This window comes from Orbicella faveolata, unplaced genomic scaffold, assembly GCF_042242905.1.
Source record: "Orbicella faveolata isolate gen_17 unplaced genomic scaffold, um_ofav_v1 contig_1, whole genome shotgun sequence".
Lineage (NCBI taxonomy): Eukaryota > Metazoa > Cnidaria > Anthozoa > Scleractinia > Merulinidae > Orbicella > Orbicella faveolata.
Genome location: NW_028301536.1, coordinates 29,314,679 through 29,339,344, shown reverse-complemented (window position 1 = coordinate 29,339,344; position 24,666 = coordinate 29,314,679). Strand labels below are relative to the sequence as shown.

General features: G+C 38.5%; 2 protein-coding genes and 1 long non-coding RNA gene across 3 annotated transcripts; all 3 read right to left on the bottom strand.

Annotated features, from left to right (window-relative positions):
- Window positions 1–804: 804 nt before the first annotated feature.
- On the bottom strand, window positions 805–2,697 carry LOC149118692 (integrin alpha-D-like). The gene is made up of 3 exons (XM_089289752.1): window positions 2,622–2,697; window positions 1,652–2,227; window positions 805–1,341 (listed from the first exon to the last, which is right to left on the bottom strand). The coding sequence occupies exons 1-3, from the start codon at window positions 2,695–2,697 to the stop codon at window positions 869–871; spliced, it is 1,125 nt and encodes a 374-aa protein (XP_089145878.1). The 3' UTR covers window positions 805–868.
- Window positions 2,698–8,273: 5,576 nt separating this feature from the next.
- On the bottom strand, window positions 8,274–16,272 carry LOC110052855 (uncharacterized). Its single transcript, XM_020759048.2, has 11 exons — window positions 16,115–16,272; window positions 15,183–15,608; window positions 14,391–14,414; window positions 14,087–14,278; window positions 13,263–13,463; window positions 12,749–12,861; window positions 12,481–12,554; window positions 12,325–12,345; window positions 11,878–12,002; window positions 10,935–10,955; window positions 8,274–10,719 (listed from the first exon to the last, which is right to left on the bottom strand). The coding sequence occupies exons 1-11, from the start codon at window positions 16,203–16,205 to the stop codon at window positions 9,134–9,136; spliced, it is 2,874 nt and encodes a 957-aa protein (XP_020614707.2). The 5' UTR covers window positions 16,206–16,272; the 3' UTR covers window positions 8,274–9,133.
- Window positions 16,273–18,120: 1,848 nt separating this feature from the next.
- On the bottom strand, window positions 18,121–19,554 carry LOC149118691 (uncharacterized). The gene is made up of 2 exons (XR_016201345.1): window positions 19,013–19,554; window positions 18,121–18,426 (listed from the first exon to the last, which is right to left on the bottom strand). It is a non-coding gene; the product is annotated as an uncharacterized LOC149118691 (long non-coding RNA).
- Window positions 19,555–24,666: the final 5,112 nt, after the last annotated feature.

Sequence of the window (24,666 nt, the reverse complement as noted above, 5' to 3'; positions counted from 1 at the left end):
CTGATCTAAAGGAATGATTTTTTACATTTTATAAAAGAAGACAAATAGCTTGCTGGGATAAGCATAGAGATTTTTGAAAAGTTAAAAATACACGAAGTGATGACCAGTTAAATCTCACAGAAAATCTAGCATACGTGTCAATACATAACTTCGACAGAATGCACTGCATGGAAAAGTTCTATGCTTATCCCACAGAACGCACTAAGAACAACAAATCCTGAAAATTTTAGCTCAATTGAATAAATTCTTCTCAAGATATCTTTTCTCGAAGGCGAAAATAACTCGTTTTGAGAAAACGAGCTTTAAACTTACAGTAACCGTACTTGTCACTGAATAAAACTTCAATACCTTAAGATTCGAGTTCCGTGAAAAACAAAATTTCGAATTTCTTTCAGAATTTTAGGTTATATCCCGCCTTAATAGCGAGGTTTGGGGTAAAATTTGCTTATCTGATGCATAAAGGATATCCTTTTAAAGGATTTATCGTTTTCTCTGTTCTTGAAAATTTTACATAGAAGCACTTATTCGTGGATGATCTGGTATTATAGTTAGTTAAGTATTGTACTGAATTTAAGAATTGATTCAGCAGGTTTATTGGCCAGGGGCTTTTTTGTACGCATCATACATCAAGTAGTAAAACTGGTGGAAAAACAAGAATAACACTGGAAGGCAATTGGCCTTAAGAAATACGGGAACTGCCTGTTCTCTGGAGTTCCGGCGAACGAAAATTAAGCGCAATGCGCGTTTTTGTAACACTAGCTATCGTTTTAAATGTGTTTGGGAGCAGTAACCTCATGCACATGAACCATAGTTTAAATAGGGAGTTATTAATGATATTTATACATTTTTCAAATATGTACAATGGAAATCATCCTACCACCCGTCCGTTGACCCACAAGGTTGCATATCCGTGGGTGTTATCGTACATGAGACCCACATAATACCATCTTCTTGGCACGAAATGAGTAAAGTGCAGTTTTCTTTTGTAGTAATTTCGACGACCGTAAACACGACCCTCAAGCACACGCGTGCCTGATAGCCAAAGACCAAGACCGTGCCCGCTTTTTCGATAGTTGACGATCGGGCCGGGTTTTTCCTCGGGATAAACCCATAAAAATATAGAAATTGACGTCCACGTGTCTAGTTTTCCTGTAGCTGAATTAGGGAAGTCGATGTAGCTGTTGGGTGTTCCTTGTAGATAAAAAGATCCCCCAGGTCTCCCATACGGCCCCATTGCACTGGTTACTGAACTTAAATACCCCGTGGGGGCTCTTCGTGCACTGATGTCCCTTCCCCGGGTTTGCGTGTTCAGTGGATAGATCGCAAATGCCACAGGGAGAGCTGTTAGTTAGAAGAAAAAAATTGGCGTTAATCTCGTCGTAACTAAAACGGATTTAACTAACATAGGAATATTTTACTTTTTTGGTCGTTTGCATTTGAGATTTGAATTAAATAAGTACGGGAAGAACGATGGCAACGATCCAGAAACAAGGAGCGATATACACAATTTGTTAAAAGTAAACGGTTTGAGAAAAAAAAACGAAGCGCGAGCTAGCATGTGATGAATTTGTAACTAATCTCAATTGCGCACGTGTCAGAAGACAGAAAATTAATCACGAACGGTTTGATTTTTACTGCAGTGCATACTCACCATTTCTACATGTGGTTACTGCCAATCTTCCTATCACTCTCTTTAGACCACTAAACTTGCTGGATCGAAAAATATGTGATGACTTCTCCACGATTAACCTCAATTCATATTCTTCGGTGTATTTTCCTATAGCCAAAGCATACACTTGCACGCCTTGAGCTTTCAAAGGCAGCACCGCCTTGTCAAGCGGCAAGGAATCCCTGGTACGAGTTTGAAAACCGTCCGTCATCAGCACCAGTATTTTGGGGGCATTACTCCGTACACCGCCATCATCCGAAAACACTTGTTCGGCTGCCACTTTCAGTGCTAAATCAATCCTTGTCAGTCCTCTAGCGTAAGGAATTCGTTGTACGGCAGAGTGGAATCTCGGGTAGCTGGTGTACTGAGTGAGAGATATCGCGACCTGCGCACTCGTGCTGTAAACTATGACCGCGGCGTGTGTGCCTGAGCGCGAGATTCCGAATCTGGCGATGGTATTGCGTACAAAGGTCTTTTCTTGGTAATATCCCCAACTTCCCACACTGCCCGAGGCATCTATTGCAAAGGCGATATCAACCGGTCGTCTACAGAAGGCTCCTGTTAAAATAAAGTTAATTGATGTTGAAAGTCCTTATCTAAGTTCGAATCTATTTTCAACGATTAGATCGGTTGGATGGTATGAAATAGTTCTTTTGAGTAACTATTAATTAAAACAATAAAGAGAGTAGACGGAACATCATACTGCAAGCAAAAGAGTGACTCACTTTTTTCCATAAGCATTATCCATTGAGACACAGCTATTTATGAACTACCGTATTCGTTATTTTCGTTTTACTGGGTAACTGTAAGTGAGAAAAACCTTTATTTAGCTAGGGTGGCCCATTCAACATCATGGTTGGTATCCAGAAGGACCCTGGGTTGAATAACCATTCTTGAACATTGTTGTTCTCGTTCTTTTGCAGAAAGGATCTAGAATCTTTTGAGAACTTACCATTGCTCTGTTGAAAGAAAAGAGCAGCAATGGCTAGCTGTAGAAACAGCGCCAGCAAGAAGTGTAGTGACGCCATTGTAGTCTGAAAGAAAACCAGAATCATCCACTGAAACGTTTTCTCTCGTCGCTAACAATAATAACTATTTGCTATTGTCACTACTCCGATAATATCCAGTTTTTCTTTTTCAATGTACGGTGGAACTTCACAAGTAACCCGTTAAAACAATATTCGAGTAAACGACGTTTAATAAACGTTGACCGACAGAACATAATTCAATTAACCATTTCCACCGTTTCAAAAACTTTAACTATTTTTGTGACAAAAAAAAAAAAAAAAAAAAAATAGAAACCCATCATTTGGCAGAAAATAATCACATTTCAGGATTGGGCCACCTTGAAGCATGGCGCGTGAACTTTTCTTCAGTGAACTGACATTGTTTTTTAGAGTAGTGCTAGTTAGTTTTTTTTTTTTTTTTTTTTTTTATCCTACCCGGAATGTGGAAAGCGCGAGAGATGTTAGCACGGAAGTTAACACATGTTACGGCAACACCTAAATAAGATCCAGTATGACATTTCTGTTTTGTTTCCATAATCTCCCTGACTTCTCTAACTTTTACTCACTAAAACCTTGAGAATCTTCGCCGACATTCACTGAGCTCAAGGTCCTAGAGAACAAGTCTGTGTAAATGTCCAACACTGGCACGTGCCAGCTGAATGCCGCAAGGCTAACGACGTAGGACAACGCTTAAGGCTGGTTCTCATATTATGGCCCCGATCGTTTCAATCACCGCTGTCACTTCAAAAAGTGGTCTCACACAGATGATTGTTAATGCTGGTAGCGATTAGGGCGATCGCGATCGCTGGGATCGTCCGTGTTCATCCGGGCGATTGGTCGCAGACCGGAGCGATCGTGAACGATTTTATGAGAACTACTTTCTCACCGGGAGACGATCGAAGCGATCTAAACTGTCCCATGGTGCATCAGTATTATCCAGGACTCAACACGGCCTCACAACCAACATGGTCATTAAAACATTAGAGTTTAATCAGGCGTTGTTCATGGAAGAAGTCCAAAAATCCGAGAGTATATACAGCAAGTATTCAAATGAATATAAATTAAAATAAGTATGATGTGAAGTATATATGAAATAATTCATATTTGAACTGCGGTTGTAGATAAAAGTGAAGAATGATCATCGCAGTGAATGTTCCAATTTAAGCAATTGGAAAGAAGAAGCCTGAAAAAATCAGGGCTTCAACGGGATCCCGTTTTTTCAGGCTTCTTCTTTCCAATTGCTTAAATTGGAAAATTTACTGCAATGATCATTCTTCACTTTCAAATTAAAATAAATATATTAGGTTTAACTCTTGGAAAGCTATAGGAGAAAAGTTTGGTTTGGATGTCCCCAAGGCAGAGAGAAGATGACGTTACTTGAAGAAACGAAAGAGTGTTCCATCAGGCCTAGGCCTTGACCGCGCGCTTTACTCATACCAGACGATTGGGGCGATTATATGAAAATCCCTTTATCGCTCCCAATCGCTTGGATCGCCTCTGATTAACTCGGCGGTTGCAAACGATCGCGACGATCGAAACGATCTGGACGATTATATGAGAACCATACATACATAACTCGTAATAAAGGCATGCACTGAATTACATTCGGGGAACGAAGTAAGGAGATGACTTCCTGACTATAGAAAATTCACTAATATGAAATTAAACAAGAAAATTTAAACTGAATGAGACCATGTGCCATTTGGCATGAGGTAGATTGGTGAGGAATCAATCAATCAATCGATGAATTTTTTTAGAAAAGTTAAAATGAAGTTGATGTACTTTCTGAAATAACAGGACCAGAAGGCGTGCTTGTGTCATTTTGATTATACTCTTACAAGTAGTACTCAAGCCTCTATACTGTTAGCTGTGGGATGAAGCTTTAAGCGATCAATTTGCCAAGATGGCCATTAAATTGTTTTGCTAACTGGTCGTCTTTGTAATAGTCTACCTAACGGAGAAATTGGTGGTGCACCACAATGTAAGAACCGTGGACAGAGAAATCGTGGACAGTCAGCAAGCATTTTAAATAACTCTTAAATGTTATAAAGAAACTCAATCCAGGAAGTCTAGAATTTCAGTTTGTGCGTTGATTGGCAAGCGCATTGGTCAGACTTCAGCAAGACTGAAAAGTATTTCAGATAAATCTTTAGGCATGGAGAATATCTTTTGAAATATCACGATATCTACAACATTTTTGTGGTTGTTTCTATATGCCAAGAATAACGTATTTGAACTGAAATGATTAAGGCAACGTTTCGTTATAATTGAATGAGATAATATTCAAGGGATGAAGTCGGCATTTCACTGGAATTAAAACAACGTCTACTGCATGTCGAGAACAAAACCGATGAAGACCTATATAAAGTAAAATCTTTAAATCCTTGTAAGCAAGCCGATTACAAACTGACAGGCCCTAATGAGTTAGAACTTACAGCTACAGTACATCATAAATACTCACCAAGGTTAGCTATTAGCACAGTACAGCCATTTGTTGAGTCTTTAGTGTAGTACATAAATATATTCATTATCTACGAAAAAGAAGTTCAGATTCGAAGAATTGTTTATTTTAAATTGACTTTTAGAAACCTGCAATTCCACAAGTTTATTTTTAGTTTAGGTTGTATCAAAAACCTGAACAATCAGATAATTAGAGGTGTGCCCATAATTTGTCCTTTCCCCATCTAGTAAAATTTAAGCTCTTTTGAAACAAAAAAAGTCATTGAACGTTATGCTTTTGACGGCAAACCGGCTTTGTCTACTGGACGAACTGTTTTGAATTTTATTTTGACCTTAAGCAAGCCAGGGGTTCTACAAAATACTCTCGTGGTTCATGGGGATTTGTTAAACAACGCTTATGGTACCCTGCCCATGCAAGTTCTAAAGACCGGCTATGTTTGTTTTCCCCTTTGTCTCAGGTTAACCTAGTTTTGGGTTGCTCATCTCGTTTTTCGGTGTTATGAGCTGCCTATGCTATGTTTGTATTGTTCTTACTCGTATACCCGTGACTGAATCTCTGCAATCATGTAGTGTGAGTCCTAACCAAATAGTTCTTTTTCCTTTTTCAGTCACTACACCGGAAATATAGGTTAAGTCTGCAAACGAGGGAAGTGGACCATCAGGCTAGAGCTTATCCCGGTTTTCGTAGCATGAAACGACTAGGAGTTTTTCTACTCCCCCCTGGATGAGATGCCACTCCATCGCAGGGTTACCCCCAGCATTAAATTCGCCGGTACCCATTTGTTCACCTGGATGGAGAGAAGCACTGCTAGAGTAAATTATCTTGCCCAAGAACACAATGTCCCTGGCTAGGACTCGAACCCGGACCGCTCGATCCCGAGACGAGCGCACTAACCATGAGGCCACCATGCCTCCACCAGACTGAAAATATAGGACATTGAAAATAACAAAAATAACACACTATAGTTTTAGGGCTCTTGAATTAATAATCAAGAGAGATTTTACATGATGATCCAGACACAGAAGTCGACACTTTCTTCAAGAAGAAAAACGGATTTAATACTGCTAAACATAGAAGGCAATAACTATCAGCACAAGCTGTAAAATATTGTAATGTTCTCGAGTTCCTAAAATTAGTGAAGGAAACCAAATGCTGTAAATAGAATACAGATAAACAAAATGCACAATTCTTCGATCGTTGGGTTTTTATAACAGCTCGTTAAACGAAGGACTAACTTTTAACTCATGAACTGCATTTTACATGTCTTTTCTGCAAACATAATGAATAGAAATAGTTTTAGTTCTCTTGACATTCCAATGGGCCATTTCTGAGACAGGTTTATTTTCATGCAAATCAAAGTCATTTTCATATGAAAGGTTTTGCCCAAGGACTCGTTTTGAAACAGAGGCACGTGGTAACTCGGAAATGGCCTATGGAATGTTTTGTCTTTTATAATGATATAAAGGAGCCACGTCACGGTTTGCGCATATTGAAAAGTTTAGCCCCAATTTTTCAAATTCGTCGTTTGTAATCCGTGTTAATCTTCTCCATCCTTAGCCATCCTTGTTCCTTTATGGTTTATCATTATCTCTTTGATATTTTTCAATCTTACTAAACTGTTTTTCTTCAGGATTCCTACTATTTAAAGGTAATTTTGTATGTGGCCAAAACAACTCAAAATACCGTGACTGAGCTCGTATAAGGAGCTCAACAAAACCTTCGAGTATCCAGCCCCACATTGCCCCACTTCAATGTTGCCCTCGAATCTTATGCAAATATCTGTAAACTGGTCTTTTATAAAAGTTTACAAAAAGATAGGAGAGCTCCCTCTCTTTAAAACTTATTAATGTTATAAAGAGAGGATGACGCAGACTGTACCTCGTTATAATTAAGGCCTCAACACACTAGACGATTAGTTGTCGACAGCTAAATGTTATCGACAACTAAAACACGTCGTGTGTGAGGTAACTTGTCGACAACTAAACGCTAAACTTTCAGTTGTCGACAACTAAGCAGTTTCACTTTTCGAAAAGAGAAACTGCTTTAGTTGTTGACAACTAAAGCCATTTTTCCGGTGAGTGGGAATCATTGGTTCAGAGGGCCTCCTCAGACGACTAGACATTTAGTTATTTGTTATCGACAACTAATTGTGTCCGATGCGAACATTCCACACTTTGGAGTGCTAGTTATCGACAACTAAGTCAAGTCAGCGAGAGCTTGGGAACTAACGTTCACTACTCATGCTCAAAACACAATACGCATGCTAAAATGTGTGTCATGTTTCAACGGACACAATTAGTTGTCGACAACTAAATGTCTAGTTTGTGGCATGGAGGCCCAAAGACTTAAAACCTGATTTTAAAAAACTTTCGCGACAACTTTATTTCGGGATTTTCGAAGAGCGATTTTTCATGAAAACTAACTTGCGACGTTGGAAAATTTGATCAAAATTTCCGTTTTTAAGTTCGGCACTTGCTCGATGTTTAAAACAATTGTGAAAAAATCCATGTTAGTAAGGTATGCCATGTTCGGACTGAGTGCGCAAGATTTTCTGCCCCATCAGCCTGTTTTTTTGCTAAATGTTTTTCCTTGACAGTTTGTTAAATAATGTTTTGGAAAAAATTTACCCACTCGATCCTCTAGTTTGTCGGCCAACTATCAGAGGATATTTGATAACAAAGAAACGATAGTCTACATCTGACGCAAAAATATGCTTGAACTGTCCGCGGATATTATCTGTGACAAGAAAGTTTCCTCGAGCTTTGCATAGCTTCGCTCATAGGAAACTGTGAGCTTCGTGGAACAGGCAATGTCCACGGACAAATATTCGGAGGAGGCTATTGTGTTTATTATCCTTCAAATATTTGTGGGATGTCTTGAAAATTTGGGAATACCACTCGGATATCCCGATTTTAGCTGGGGCATGTTCAGTCACGTGACACGTTTAAACTAATTTCGCGCGAGCGAAAATATTTGATGGATTTTAAATATTTACATATTATTGAAGTGTAATAATTGGAAGCGTGTGTTACTTTAAATGCGTTGCCATAATCCTTCGACTCAGTCTTGAGCAGTTAATTTAATTAAGGAGCTCCAATAAGCCGTTTGCCGGGCGTGATGCCTAACTACTGCCCCATTTTGGTTTTGTCTCTTTTAATGATTACTGTTTTCCAACTTACATGTAAAGTGGTGGTCACTATTTTATCGTGTTAAATATATGCTGCTACTTCTGCTGCTGCTACTTCTACTACAACGACTGCTGCTACTACTACTATTACAAGGGCTACCACTATTACTACTACTACTATTACTACTACTACTACTACTACTACTACTACTGCTGCTGCTGCTGCTACTACTACTACTACTGCTACTGCTATTGCTACAGCAGCTTTTGCTACTGCTGCTGCTGCTACTACTGCTACTTCTACTGCTACTGCTACTGCTATTGCTACAGCAGTTATTGCTACTGCTACTGCTACTGCTACTGCTGCTGCTGCTATTGCTATTGCTACTGCTACTGCTGCTGCTATACCTATTGCTACTGTTTCTGCTACTACTGCATGCTATAGCCACTGCTGCTGCTACCGCTACTGCTTTTGCTGCTACTGCGACTACTTTTGCTTCTGCTGCTACTGCTACAGCTGCTTGTTCTAGCGCTACTGCTATTGCCACTGCTTCTACTGCTACTGCTACTGCTACTGCAACTACTTCTGCTTCTGCTCCCGCTTCTTCGTCTGCTACTACTTCTGGTGACGTTAGAATATGGGTGCGTTTCATAATAGGTTACTTATTGGCATAGGGGTGTTTAAAAAAACATTTTTTCCCTTTGTTTGGCAAAGACCTTATTTTTAGACGGTGCCCGGAAAAATTTTGCACCTTGTTTTCTTTTAATGGTACGTGGCAATAAAAACAATTACCAAGTCTTTACATGAATGAACTGGAATTAACACAAAGTGGTTATTTGTTTAAATTGCAGGAATTTGTCGAGTGATTTTAATGTGGCTTTTTCCGTTTACGGATAAAATTTCTTTTTCTTCCAAATTTACCGGCATCATCAATTGCTTCTTCATTCAGCAGCTCCTCTGTTGGATCTATCGCAGTATCCTTTAAACTATCAAGCCCTAGTTCACTCGGTGGCTCAGTTAAAATACTGCGGCTCCTACTTTCGTCTTCGTCGGGTTCTTGTGCAGTTTTTTCATCAAGGTCGTCCATATCAACAACTGAGTTTTTATTCAACTTCTCCTTGTCATCAATAATTTCATTTGTAATCTGGACAGTGGGGTTTTGGGTTGGGCTAATCTTGTTCTCTTCGTTTATCAGGGCGTCAATTTCAACGCCTGGTTCTTTGTCATTATTTGTGATGCTTACGTTGTTCTCTTCATTGTAACTACTTTCATTCATGGCGGTTCTTGTGTCATTTTCCAACCCATTATGTAACTCTCCTTCATCGTGAGAGTTGCTCGGTTCTTGGTCATCATCATTAATGAGATTATGTGAAGTTGTCGTCGATTGGTTTCTTCCTTGGTCGTATCTGTCGTTGTCTTTCTCATCATAACTCGACAGTTCGGTTTCGTTTGACGTGGCGCTGTTATAGTCTTCATTTGATCCAATGGAATCGTTCAAAAGTTTGTCGAGTTGGTTGTGTTCTTCGGGGCGACGCTTTTTCTTTAGACGAATCTGAAGACTTTTTATCTTTTTCTTAAGGGCTATAATAATATTCTCTGCATCTTTTATGTCATGTGCTTGTGCCGTGTCTTGGGATGTTATCATTTTGTCATCTAAAACACTAGTCTCGTCTTTAGGTCGTTTTCGTTCTTCGTCAAAGAGATTATCTGCAATAACGTTTTTCTCATTTTCTACATTACTTGCTTGTGTGATGTTGTAGGTGTCGTCATGGGATGTTATCACTTTGTCGTCTAAAACATTAGGCTTGTGTTCAGGCCATTTTTTTCCTTCGTCAGTGATATCATTTGCAATAGCATTCTCCGCATCTTCTTCATTATGTGCTTGTGTGGTGTTGTCCTGGGATGTTATCGCTTTGTCATCTAAAGCATTAGTCTTGTGTTTAGGCCGTTTCCTTTCTTCGTCGATGAGATCATCTGAAATACCATTTTCCGCATTTTCTACATTACTTGCTTGTGTGATGCTGTCAGTGTTGTCTTGGGATGTTATCACTTTGTCATCTAAAACATCAGGTTTGTGTTTAGACCGTTTTCTTTCTTCGTCAGTAAGATCACCGTTTAGCTTTGCAGATTTTTCTTTGGACTTAGCTGTCAGCGCATTGGTCTTCCATTTCCTTTTACCATCCCTGCTTTCGCAGCATTCGTCATTGCACTGCATATAACAATCCAGTGTAGGATGCTGACTGCATGACATCGGACACCCTGACGGGTAAGAATCACCGGTGGTTGTTACTGTCTGCACGCCCCCTGGGTAGTAGACAGAGTAAGCTGGAGTGGCGTACGGCGGAGGAGAAGGTGCAGGGTATGTTGGGTAATAACCATAAGAGGGCTGGTGGAGCGAGGCACTGCATTTGCTCTGATGGCCACATGTACTGTAGCAGTAGTTTCCAGCTCTCCCTTAAGAAAGTAAAAAGACACAATTTTTTACCACTTAACCACCAAATCTGAAAGGGATTCACAATTACATTCTGTTTTCCAAAATGTTCAAGAGAAACTTTACCAGTGACGTAGAGCTAAAAACTTTAATTCACATTTAATTGGACTTATTCTACTTAGCTTTGTAAAACTTAATTGATCAGCAATCACATAAAGCAGCTACTTTGTGTTCTTACCTGTCCTTCCTACGACCTTATCTGCAGGATGAAACAATAAAGAAGGAATTTCATTCAGCTTTAAACTTTATACTGACAGGCTTTTTTTACCGAGAAGGGCAGGTTTGTTCTTGTTTTAAAAAGGTGTAGTTCCCTTTTTTTACTGCTAATACAATTTAGATTGCTTTAATAGCCTCCCAGATGCTATTGTATTTCTACATTTAGTTCAAAATCGAATAATATCAATAAATTTATTTGATGCGATTTTACTATATTTTGAAGTTTCCGAGTGAGAAACAAAATTACTAAATCGCTTTTGCCGAGGAAGCTCGTAACTGTTAAAGTGCCACTATGACGAAATTCTCGATATCCCTTTCTTTACATTTTCGTACACATTAGGTCTTTCCTAGATATCTGCCCAAATTTCAATTTTCAACGAACATTAAAACTCGTGGTTTTTGGACCTTAATTTCCGAGAATTTACGGCCGCCATTAATTTTCCTTGTTCCAAGTCTTGGTTGAAAATTTGAGAAAATGACGTCATTTTCTCAAAATACCGCACGGGTTGAAATTATGATAACAATTAATGTAAAAAATTGCACGAATATATGAGCCAAAGGTTTTGTTATTCTTTATGCGAATTGCTGTGCTAATTGTTATTATAATTTCAACCCGTGTGGTATTTTTGAGAAAATTACGTCATTTTCTCAAATTCTCAACCAAGACTTGGATCAAGGAAACTTGATGGCGGCCGTAAATTCTCGGAAATTAAGGTCCGAAAAACCACGAGTTTTAATGTTCGCAGAAAATTGAAATTTGGCAAGATATCTAGGAACGACCTAATGTGTACGAAAATGTAAAGAAATGGATATCGAGAATTTCATCATAGTGGCACTTTAAGCGATGGAAACAAAAAACGGAAGCCAAAAACAGAAAGAAGAACCGAAATTTAATCATGCCATACCTGGTTTGTCAATGGCCATACTTAAAAGTTTCTCTGACGGACGCAGAAATTTCTGGAATCGGAGGGTAGGGTCTGGGGTAAACGATCTGAACTTGATTGAAACCGCGATCCCCAAACCTGCGGGCCTGTTGGGAAATGAGTGAAGTGATCATTAGGAGCATTCAAACTGAATTGTGTCATTATCGTTCACATCGTACTACTATGGCCGAATTATCCTGAAAGAGCCGTGTACTTTGTTCCTGAATGAGGTGCGGTTTGGATATTATGACAGACTACTTGAAGGGTTAACGTTTCAACCACCGAAGCATCCAAGGAAGTATTTGAAACGTATCAATAACTTATTACCGAAGCGCTTGTGATTTGTTATTACACGTGCGAATATTGACCTAAGGTAGCCGGAATTGTCAGACCAAGGTTAAAAGTATAAATACAAGACATGCAACTTACCTTCCTTTAAAAGAGATTGCCCTATCCAGCAGGATAAACAAAGAAAATATAACATTAGATTTAAAAAAACATAATTGAAAAGAAATCTAAAACAACAAAACCCAGCTTGTAACCTTTATTAAAATGGTTACATCCAGAACGAAAAGAAACAGGTACCTAACGCCTTTGACCTTGACTTTTCGAAACCCTCCTTTCTTTTTTCCTGACATCCGCGTGAAGATTTCTTTGAACTAAGAGGAAAAAGGAAAAGCCCAGCAAAATACTCAGATTACATACCATTTTAAGCTCAACGTCACAGTGTTCAGCACAGTGTAATGGAAATGTAGTGACGCCATCGCCCTGTTTTCCCAAACTATTAGGATTTAACAATAATTCAGTAATATTTGACTTTCCTGGAGTTATTTTTTTGGTAATATTTACGTACCGTTACTTTTATGCCATTCACCAGATCTCTGTACGCTTTGGAGCTCTTGTCCTTATAATTAGGTCTCCAACGGAATTTTTTGAACAAAACCTCTGTTCTGTAAGTTGATTTGCCTGTTGATAGGAATAAGTACAAAGAATTAAATAGGACGGGTTTACTTCGATAACAGGGTGTACCAAGGACTGAAGCGGTATCTAACTGCAGGGTTTATATACGATGATTCACAAATTGACAAACAAATTACATCACCTACCTAGTAATGTCAAGTCTCGGAATTCAAGAGAACTATGTACGGTCTCTTAATGACTAGAGCGAACCAGTAGGGATAATTTTAAAACGTCAACATGGGAGCAGTGGACTTAGAAACTCTTCTCCTTCTTTCTGTTTTTGTTTTTGTCATATTAATTTAAAGCCAGTGGAACGGTTTATTTGTCATGTCCACTAAATTACTCAGTTCAAAATTGCAGTTATCGTAAATCATCACATACAATAACCAAAAAATATTCTTATCTACCTTCAATAGGAATCCTGCATGTGAATGGAATCTTTTCATTGCAACGTCTATCATCCCAGCAGCCCTTTGGCTTGTTAATGCTCCATGCCACACAATTTTCCACGTTGCCGCCATCAGCGTGCACTGGTACGCACACATGCTTATGGAATCTTACTCCATCGAACCACTTGAAGCGTCCTTCATGCAAACTGTCATGCAGGCCTTCAAATGATGAAGAAGAAAGTGGCCGTTATGACGAATTGGTCCTAATATGCGGCTGAACTAAATTTTGTAAGTTTAGAGTACAAACAGATCCTGAGGTATCTCCCGGACCCTACGTGAACTAAATAACTACTTGAACAGGCGAAGGGTTTAGATTTTGAAGCCAGTTTGGTCTTAGAGTATGGTTTGTGCAATTCAGTGTGGAATTGGGTGTCCTTTTTTTCCAAGACAACAATTTTTTTCGTTACCATACATCCCTTCAGAAATGTTGTCTGGTGTGAAATAAGGTAGTCAATTTTGAATCAGACATGATTCAAAGGAAGAAAAATTACGTTTCGATCTCAAAAAAGATTAAGTCTCACGGTTTTCATAAAGCTTACTGTACAGCCTCACCCATATTTCCAGCAGTCGTTCTTTGACACAAGGAAAAGTTGCGTGGCAAGCTACACGTACTTCCCGATAAAAGATAAAAGAATAGAGCGCAAGAGAAGCTTTCGCTTTAAGCCTGTGTCCAGGTTACTGCTTTCAATTAAAAGGTGGGTGTTTAATTCATGACCTTCAACGTTGGGTACAATTCGTTGTCTTTAATATTTATAATAGCTTTGAAGATCCACGCATCATACCTATCCAAGTTTCTACACCTGATCCCGTCTTTTGTAGATCTCTTACAAATTCTTCCTCCTTAACATTCCGGATTGAGGCCAAAGTGGCATTTTCTCTTGCGCAGCGTGTCACGGCCTCGTCCCAGGTCACTGCTGTAGTTTCGTACTTGAAGCAAGAAGTGCGAAATCGTGAATAACCAGGCGGACACTTGGCTGAAAGTTAAAATGATATATTTTACGCAATCAAGTCAAGATAACATTTCTAAATCTAGGGCAGAGAAATTGAACTAGTATAGTGAAAAATGCTAATTCTCAAAGTTCTCACCTTTTGGGCTTGCCTCCATAACGACTGTTAAAAAAATAAATAAATTAATGTTACTTGCATAATTGCATAATTTTTAGGCTGAGAGGTGTAGGAACAGATTGAAGTTGTAACATTTCAACATTAGTAAAGACAAACGTAGACAAGCAACATTTTGCTCCACTAGGTAATAATTATTTGCATTCATTACACACATTTGATTTTTCTCGCCATCACTAATACCACAACCCGTCATGTTGTGTATTATTGTATACAATAAAATCATAATATAATTTTGAAAGGCCTCGCGCTGGTAATTTACATGGACCATGGCTGTTACTGTAGTTGAGTCTGCGGTGAAACATTCATTTGTTGAAAAAGGCATACAAACCAAGTGAAAGGATCAATTCAAAGCACTGAATTGACCCTATCGCCTCGTTTGTTTGTTAAACTACTAATAAAAGCTATTATAAGATTGAACATAACATTATTAGAATTTTTATAGCACTTAAGACCTTGTTTTGAATCGGTTTTCTTGCATGGAGGCAGAGAGAAGAAAGAAAGAGGAATCTACTTGACACTTATTAGTCTTCTTGTTATTGGAAAATATACCAAGACAAGTAAAAGGAATTTGCATTCTTAATTACTGCTTTGTATAGAATGGTTTTCAACTGAGTGTCAAAGTAATCAGACAACTACTTTGGCTTTGGTTTTGGTTTTACTACGGTTTGGGATAAGCTGTGTAGTCTAATATTCATTGGTAAGTAATTGATTTGGTTTTACGACGCTCAATTGAAAACCGCTCTAGTCACGTACTTTTCACTGGTGGCACGTTTCCTGCGACGTTATTTTCATTTTGCAAAGCAATGTAGACCACCACGTAGAAAGTTCCATCATTTCCCTTCGCTATTCCCACTCCTGCCTTAGTGCTTGCTTTCCAAATCATGTTGACAAATGGCAGAGCTTGGCCCTCGGCTCGAGGATAGCACCAAATGTAATACTTCATTGAGACGTACCATGATATCACGCACGTGCGATCCAGGTTTGCTTCAGAGCCGCTATAAGTACAAAAGTTGGCGCTATATCTGTAAATAGGTACGGAATCTTTGGTTTTTGCTTTCATAAATAACGTGGCCGCATTTTGAGCGCTCTTCTGGATGACGTCATCGACTAATAGTGGCCCCACGGAATGTAAATGACGAAATACATTAATGTACGTGATGACATCTCTCTGAAGTGTGCCTGAAAATCAAAATAACAAAGTCATCTTCAAGTGACTCAATTAACTGAATGAAACTTCAAACAATGTTTAGTCAAGTGCAAAAACACTGTAGCGGCAAGCAAAATTAAACCAACAAATTAAAGAACTAGGATGACTAACATTGGCCTAAGAGACTGGGAATGCTCGAGACCAATTACAGACCACTCACTGTCTTCAGTGTATAAGACATTGAACACATACTTAAATAATTAGATTATGAGCTCGTGATTCCTATCAGCAGGCCGATTAGAATCGATAGCGAATAATCCAATTGTTTCTACTCGTCTAACCTGCTAGAAGTTCAAAACTTTATTTGCATCAAGCGGCCACCATTTTGTAACAACCGCCCTGCTAGACTATCTTCGACAGAATAGGTAGTGAGTAGCGTAGCCAATCAGAGAACGGCATTCGTAATAGATTGCTGGTAGATTTATAGTATAATTGGAAGACCTAGGTAGAGTATTCAACTGAGCTAGCACTAACATACCTTTTACAGTTGTAAACACGAGACTTGCAGCGAGCGCAAATACAAGTGCCACATTCATTTGTTCGATGAATTTAATACACCTGTAAAGCATGAAATAAAAGATAGGCGGGCATCCCTTTAAAACGTCTCTTGAAATAAAGATCTTAATTATATTGACAACGCTTTTAAAAAACTGTAGAAGTTAAATCAGTATTTTTGTTGTTTGGATAACGAAGTTAACGGAAAAATGAAACAATGCTCTCGAATTACTTGTTTGTTCCATCTTCCTCTGGCAAATCTGATTAAGAGAGCAAACAAATTTTTGACTTCGGTAGCAAAAGGAAAAAAATGCTTCTAGAACGAAAACATTTGAAGTCAACATGTCGTAGTAAAACTTCACATGGGAGATTCAATCTTGGACTGAGATGAAATTAAGTATTTACTTATTATCGAATAACAACCTGCAAACGCGTCAAAATCATTAATTCGCTAGTGAAGTGCATATTAATTAGAGCCGATAGGCTTTGGTTACATCCTATACGGGTGTCGCCGTTTTTTTTCCACGGGAACAATCATGGTCTTTATAAACCAACAAATCTAATGACTGCCATTGGTATTTTGAATCGTATTTATTTAGTAAGGATGGGTAACTGATACTAACTTGATCTCCGCCTACAAAAACTTACATGTCAATAAAAACCATCACAGGAATGGATCAATTAACGGTCTTCACCTGAATGCGGCGACATTTTTGCATTTTAAGAAGTTGGTTGCGTTAGAACTTTATGATTAGGGCATTAAGAATTGTACTTACCTGGTCTTAGAAGGCTGTCAAGATGTTGAACAAAGCTTCAAGTCATAAACCAACGAATCTAATGACTGCCACTGGTATTTTAAATCGTATTTATTTAGTAAGGATGGGTAACTGATACTAACTTGATCTCCGCCTACAAAAACTTATATGTCAATAAAAACCATCAGAGGAATGGATCAATTAACAGTTCATCTGAATGCGACGACATTTTTACATTTTAGAAGTTGGTTGCGTTAGACCTCTATGATTAGGGTATTAAGAATTGTACTTACCTGGCCTTAGAAAGCTGTCAAGATGTTGAACAAAGCTTCAAGTCGCATTAAACGTTTTTCACGGCACAATGAAGCATTGAATATACTTTTATCTGCCCTCGTTATTAACAAATCTTTATAACTTGCGCGGATCAATTTCGACCTCCATTGTGGTTTCAACTGCAGAGCCTCTTTTTAATTTATAAATAAATAACGTGATTCATTCGTTTAGTGAAAACAGTTTCAAGAAAAGTCCTTTATCATCTGATGGTAAACAAAATCTACCAAGAAAATAATTGTCACGTGTATCTAGAATAATTGGCCGTGTATCAAGAATGTTCAAAAAATTTAGTGAACGCATTTTGTTTCCTATTCGCAAATTTCGTCCGCGTACAGTTTGTTTCAGTTGTATCGAAAATGTAGCCCGTCGCTTTTGAAGTTAACAATCGTCGGCTGTTAACCTAACAAAATCAAATTTTAACCGGCTTTTCACCAGTTCTGTTTTGAATTCATTATATAGAAAACAATGTAAAAATTATATTTTCGTAATTTTGTACTCGTCGCTTTACAAATGAGGGTTGAACGAGGTCAACTGTTACATAATGGCTCATGGTAAAACAAATCCATAAAACCTTTGAGGACAACTTTAACAGAGGATAACGTACAATGTATGTGTGTCTTGTTAGCAAAAAGTGTGATGAATCTTTAATCAGAATTTGGCTTCCATCTTGAGAAACTGCGGAAAGCTAAAGTAACAAACTTGCACACCTGACTTGCACTGAGACGTCGAGTCAAATTCATGTTATTCAAGACAATTAAACGGTTACCAGCGCCATTTTAAAAGGCAACCTCGGTAAAAAAAAAAGTTAATGCATGAATGATCTCTATTATTTAGCCCAGGAGGTAGGGGGTGGAGGGTGGTGAGTTAAGGTGCGCGCGTTGATTTCAAACAACACTCAAGATATAGTGGTCAAACGTTTTTACTCTTTCTTCTTTACACAGTATTTTAATAGCGTTAATGATACGGGATTCTAGCCAAACTACATTGCATCCCTTAACACGATCTAATGTACAATTTAACAAGGCTGTCTTGCTCTAGGATTGTCTGTAATATCTGCGGTGTTGCTGTTGTCTTCTGTAATACATGTCATCGTCATCATCATTATAGTCGTCATCATTATCGTCATCAGCCGGGAATCCCTCCTCGTCATATATTGTTCTTTTCCTTTTGTTTCTTGTCTCTTCAAGGGATCCACCATGGAATAATTCTGTTACCATGAAATAGCAAAATAAATCTCAAGAATTAGACTGAATGCATTAAATGTTCCGGTGTAGCAATCTATCTAAGCTGTGTTTACTAGTCTCAGTCCTTCCCCGTCAACGAGTTTATTTTTTTAACGATTTGCTCTTTATGTTTGAGATCACGTTAGTTAACCTAGCAACACTTCAGTGAACCAGTAAACAAACATGCAGTGTGTTGTATCAACCTTTGCCTGGTGGCTTAGCACGAACTCCTTGCCTTCCTAAAAAGGAAATTTATATCATCAGCCAAGACAAACGAAAAACCATCTTCAGTTGCATGACGACGAAAAATCAGATACCATTTACGTCTGTAACACTTCCTAACAGGACAAGTCATGACTTCCGCGTTACAGCTATCACTTCTCAATTCAACATTTCTCTTTCAACCAAAAACACCTCAGTTTGTCTGCTCCCATTTTCGTCGCCTTTCACAATAATGCGCGTATTTTACACGGCTGTGAACCACTTTTTCATCATAAACGCCATAGATATTTTACAGTGGAGGTAAATACCACTTCTGGTGGAGGTAAATTAGAGATGGTATATACTCACCGAGAAGTGTAAGGCTAACGCAGGATAGAAATATAACTGCCACAGCTCCTCTCATGATAAAGTTTAAGGTTATTTCCAGATGAAGAGGTCTTTAAATTGATAAAAATTAATTTACTCAGAATCTTAAAGATTGAAATGGAACGGCAAAGGATCCAAGAATCTCAGCTTCCAAATGTAAACACTTTAGGTCTGCGTAAATTAGTATAAAGGACTGAAACTATTTACTTTACTGAGCTGGTTTCTAATTATTTACTGGCTTGAGTTTTCAGGTGGTTAATGCTTTTTTTAAGAAACAATCAGCTTTTTACCCGCTCGTCATCTAGAAGAGTTAACCCTTTCAGATACAAAAAAATCCATTTTTGCTCAATGAATTTCATTCATTTGTTTTGGAATGTTTCTTTGTTGATACCTCAAAGGTGATTCACCGAATTACCTTTATCATTATTCTTGTTAAAATGTAAAGATAGATTATTCACTTAATTTGTTTCATTCTAGGTGTTTGTCTTGAAACCAGCTCATATCTAAAAAACACTTAAAATAAAAAAAAAGCTATCGTTAATTCGTCACGGAAGACCTTACCATCATAGCAGTCATACAATGATACTGACCATTAAAGTCTTTAAATTAAGTCATCGAATCTGAGGCCCTCTAAATTAAGTATATTCTTCAACTAGCTCCTAATAGCGTGTACACATATCAGTAAGGATGGTTATGCTGGCCTTCTTGCAACCTTATCACAACTGAACGGAAAATCATGTCATGGTAAAACAATGATATCTTAATAATTGTCTCAATTATATGTAAGCGTGCTTTATTTCAAACTGCAAACCACTTGGAGAATCAACTTGCCCCAAACTGAGAAATATTTCTCGTGATTCTTAAACGGCACACGAAGTAAAGTGCCCGTCGGGTAAAGTGACCCATAAAGCCTGGTTTCTGATCTGTAACATGCATCATTTTTACTCCCCTCTGGTTAAGATGCTAGTCCTTCGCAGGGTTACCCTGCAGTATTAAATCCGCGGGTACCCCTTCATACACCTAAGTGGGTAGAAGGAGGCACTATGAGAGTGAAGTGTCCTGCCCAAGAACACTACAGCATACAGAGCTTTAAGAGACCAGAACCGCGGTATCAGTTTAGACCATCTTTAGAAAAGAAAAGAAAAGAAAAGAAAAGAAAAGAAAATTAAAACGAAAATAACCTTCTAACAACCTTGGACAAAGGGGTAGGTAGAAATGTAATCGATAATCGGTACATAAAATCGATCCATGGCTATTTGGATGATTTCTATCAACTTTGGAAATTGGAGGAATGGTCAGAGTATCTATTAAAATAACTCGGTAAGATTGTTTGGAAAACTCAGAAAATCCTTGGATCGTGTACAACTATAAATTATATTTATTCCTCAAGAAATTAAACACAGTGTAACGCAATCTATTTGCGATTTAAATGATTTGGCAAAGGCTATTAGATTAACTTTCCTAAAAAGGAAAATCTATACGACAATGGAAAATTAAGCATTAAATTTGTACTGAAGAAACTAAGTTTATTTACGCTCACGGAAGCCTAGTATTAAGTACAAGATATTTTGGTGGACGTTCCTCCATCTGGACAAGAGAACCAGAGTTTATGACCAAATAGTTTTCGTTTAAATTTCAAGCTAAATGCACCAGTAGCGACGAACGAGATTTCAGTTGAATAATCGGAGAGGCCGCGTGGACGAGCCTGCTTACAACAACCTTATTTCTCCTGAGACTTGCCTCAATTTAAGTTTTTAAATATTATTACTAGAACACAAGTGAAATTATTTTCTCTTCTTACCAACTTTACTGCGAATTATTTATTTTCCGTTTATTTCACTTTACAAAGTGGCAGTCAAACTGTTTACTCCTCTGGAGTTGCCATCAAGCTAAAATGGCCTAGAATATAAATAAATGATCTTTTTTATAATAAACTTCAATTGTATTCCTTCGCATCTGGAAAGAAGAAGATTTTTTCAGGCTTCTTCTTTCCAATTGCTTAAATTGGAAAATTAACTGCGATGATCATTCTTCACTTTCATCTACTACCGCAGTTCATATATGAATTATTTCATATAAACTTCACATCATTTCACTCCTCACGGGAAGATATGAACTCAATTAATTGACCTCGCTCCCAATGTGTGGCTTCATAGCTCAGTTGGTAGAGCATCGCACCGGTATCGCGGAGGTCACGGGTTCGAATCCCGTTGAAGCCCTGATTTTTTCAGGCTTCTTCTTTCCAATTGCTTAAATTGGAAAATTAACTGCGATGATCATTCTTCACTTTCATCTACTACCGCAGTTCATATATGAATTATTTCATATAAACTTCACATCATTTCACTCCTCACGGGAAGATATGAACTCAATTAATTGACCTCGCTCCCAATGTGTGGCTTCATAGCTCAGTTGGTAGAGCATCGCACCGGTATCGCGGAGGTCACGGGTTCGAATCCCGTTGAAGCCCTGATTTTTTCAGGCTTCTTCTTTCCAATTGCTTAAATTGGAAAATTAACTGCGATGATCATTCTTCACTTTCATCTACTACCGCAGTTCATATATGAATTATTTCATATAAACTTCACATCATTTCACTCCTCACGGGAAGATATGAACTCAATTAATTGACCTCGCTCCCAATGTGTGGCTTCATAGCTCAGTTGGTAGAGCATCGCACCGGTATCGCGGAGGTCACGGGTTCGAATCCCGTTGAAGCCCTGATTTTTTCAGGCTTCTTCTTTCCAATTGCTTAAATTGGAAAATTAACTGCGATGATCATTCTTCACTTTCATTACGCTAGATGTTTACCTGGCTTAAGAATCTCGACAGAGAGCAGTTTTGCAGACGCTCCGCATGACGGGACGTACGGGGCTTCTACTGAAAGTACCGCAGAGAAATGGTAGGAAATTTTCCTAGCATTCCTTACATACTCTCACTAGGGTTCTTCGTCTTGCGGCCAGGGAAGGCGTCATAATCTGTTTCAGTGACATGTCGATGATATTAAAGTGGCACTGAAACGAAATTTTCGTATGTGAGATTTTTGCTTAGTAATAAAGTTTCAACCTTACTTGGAAACACTGCAGACTTTTTTTTCGCATACGGTAACCGAAAACTGCTTTTTTTCAGCCGTTCGAAGTTGGCTGATTAAGCCCAAAATTGGCGGCCATCTTGGCGCGGCCAAAACAGCCTAGTGACGTCACTGGTTGTATTACTCTCATGCCGGGCTGAAAATTTAGAGTGATTATAGGAGAAGAGAATACTGTTCGAAGTCCTCCCAAAAAATCTTAAGGACATCACAGCGCTCTAAAGCAGATAATAACAGTAGCCTTAGACATGAAGAGGTGGAGAGTCGATCCTGGGGCTTTTCAGTCTATTTAATTGGATATTTTATGTAAGAAAGCAAACGAGTGGGAGTTCTTGGATCGCAAAATGATCGGCGCTCTTAGTAAAAATGGCCAGCACTCAGTTAAACAATATCTACACCCATAAAGTAAAAAAGGCATGAAAACAAGAGAAAGCGGCTTTTGAAAATATTATCCGGAGTGCTGCTGCACGAATCGCAGCAACAACGTTTCGAGTTTTGGAGTCGCTTCGCTTCGAGGAAACCGGACGCTTTGTGCGTTTCACCGCGGACGAGATTGTGCTACAGTGACATTCAGTCTAGTTGTATCTGCTACATCCTACAAGTTATCACAACAGCAACAATTTAAGAAACTCTCTTCTTTTATACGAGGGAGCGAATTTAAACTATAAAGGTAAACTTAGTTGCCATGACCCTACAGTTATATGTTTTCAGGAAACGAGAGAAAGCGTGACAATGTCGGCGGTGATAGGTCATAAATGCAAATTAGTTCAAATTCTGTTTAATAATAAACTAGTGACGTTTAACGAATTGCTTTGAACTTGAATACTGTTAAATGAAGATCATAGACATAAGTATGTGCTAAAGAACTCTAAGTTATCCATCGGTCGTGAAATATTGTAATTGGGAGATACGTGTAAAGGAGATGCAAAATTCCCGCTTTGTTTACACTGATACGTATGCGGCGATAAAGCAAACCCTGCTGCGGATCACAATTTTCAAAGATACATTTTGTCTACCGCAAGAACTCTCACTTATTAGTATCATAAAAAGATGCTCTCTGTGTGCAAAAAAGTACTCGACTCAAAGCTTGTGGACCAATAACTTCATGATTGTGCGGATGGCTGATGCGCTTACCGCTTTTAATGCAGCAAAGTTGCTGAGGATATTTTCGAACCTTGTTAATAGGCCTTAGATAAACGTGAGAATCCAGATTTCAGAACCAGGCTGAAAACAGACCACGAAATATCGTGTTTAGACTTCAGGACGTGATACAAAAGTTGCCACACTCGTCTTCGAAATCTCCAATCGAGTACTCAAGATGTTCGAAAAGTATACTGAGCTGTTCTAATCTGTAGCATTCATTTTAGTGAATCTACACTCTCTGGCGCCCTCCAACGTTTATGATGTGTATTTCCTGTCAAGACTGGACTGAAATTACAAGGTAGAAAACTAGTAGGTATCGACAATATGAAGAATAAACTTAAATAAATCAAGTGAAAACAAGAGAGAATCTTAAGCGCTTCTTGCGTGAATACAACCAGTGACGTCACAAGGTCCTCAAACTCGGTTCCAGAGCCCGGACACAGTTTTGCTCCAAAACGTCGATTTCAGCAGCTAAAAAGAGCACTTTCCGTTAGGATTTGATACAAATAAAGTTCACCATTATTTTAAGCACGTTTGAAACTATAAATTGGGCTAAAAAAAGAGAGTACGAAAATTTCGTTACAGTGGCACTTTAAGTAAAAAAAAGTAAACCAGAAAGGGCCGATGGAATATGAGACAAGCTTTAAAATGAAGTCACGATATTAATAGTGCTTTAAAAGTAAATAGTGTGTTCGAGTCATTCCCAATACTTTCAAATGATGGCGGACTCACAGACGCCAATAATCTGGAACAAAACAAGGTCATTATTTATCGGATCACGTCTAAACACACGTGAAGAAAAACTTGGGTAGGGAAAAAACGTAAGCGGACAAAACCGGGAAATGCCGATAAATCAAGTAATCCTGCAATGATGAACGAATTACACAACATGAACCCTCCCCTGCTTTTCCCCCTGAACCAAGTTCAGATCTACGAACTGAACTTAAAGATACAATGTACCAAAGTGCCTACAAATGGATGTTGAGCGCGGCGAGCAGACGTAATGTCTTGTTTACCCAATGAAAGCCATCAAAATAAACTCTGAGCTTGCATCGAGATGCTTGTCCGTGCGTAAAGGAGCGTTTGATTAATCAGTCTAACACAGATCTTAAGGAATAAAAACCCAGATGATCTGGAATACTTGTCTGAGTATGTGCGTCGTTGGCAGTGGGAGCCACATGCAGTATTATCATCCTCGGCAATTAAAGTTATTGTGTAGAAAATATCGCACAATTATACAGCCGAGGGCAAAAAAAAAAAAAAACAAACAAAGCGCGAGAAGAAACTTAGTACATGGAGCTAAGATAGATTCTCAGTGTTTTAGTAGACTATGCACGGCTACCAATGGCTTGGCCAATCGCTTGGCCAATGGCTCGTACACGCAACGAATCGTAAAAGTCCGTAA

Excerpts from the sequence above, each read along its gene's own strand:
- LOC149118692 (XM_089289752.1), bottom strand. The coding sequence starts at position 2,697 with ATGGCGTCACTACACTTCTTGCTGGCGCTGTTTCTACAGCTAGCCATT. Across the intron at positions 2,228-2,621 it reads TTTCTTTCAACAGAGCAATG|GAGCCTTCTGTAGACGACCG; the intron begins GTAAGTTCTCAA and ends TTATTTTAACAG. Across the intron at positions 1,342-1,651 it reads AGTAACCACATGTAGAAATG|CTCTCCCTGTGGCATTTGCG; the intron begins GTGAGTATGCAC and ends TCTAACTAACAG.
- LOC110052855 (XM_020759048.2), bottom strand. The coding sequence starts at position 16,205 with ATGCTTTACAGGTGTATTAAATTCATCGAACAAATGAATGTGGCACTT. Across the intron at positions 15,609-16,114 it reads CGTGTTTACAACTGTAAAAG|GCACACTTCAGAGAGATGTC; the intron begins GTATGTTAGTGC and ends TTTGATTTTCAG. Across the intron at positions 14,279-14,390 it reads TATGGAGGCAAGCCCAAAAG|CCAAGTGTCCGCCTGGTTAT; the intron begins GTGAGAACTTTG and ends TTTAACTTTCAG.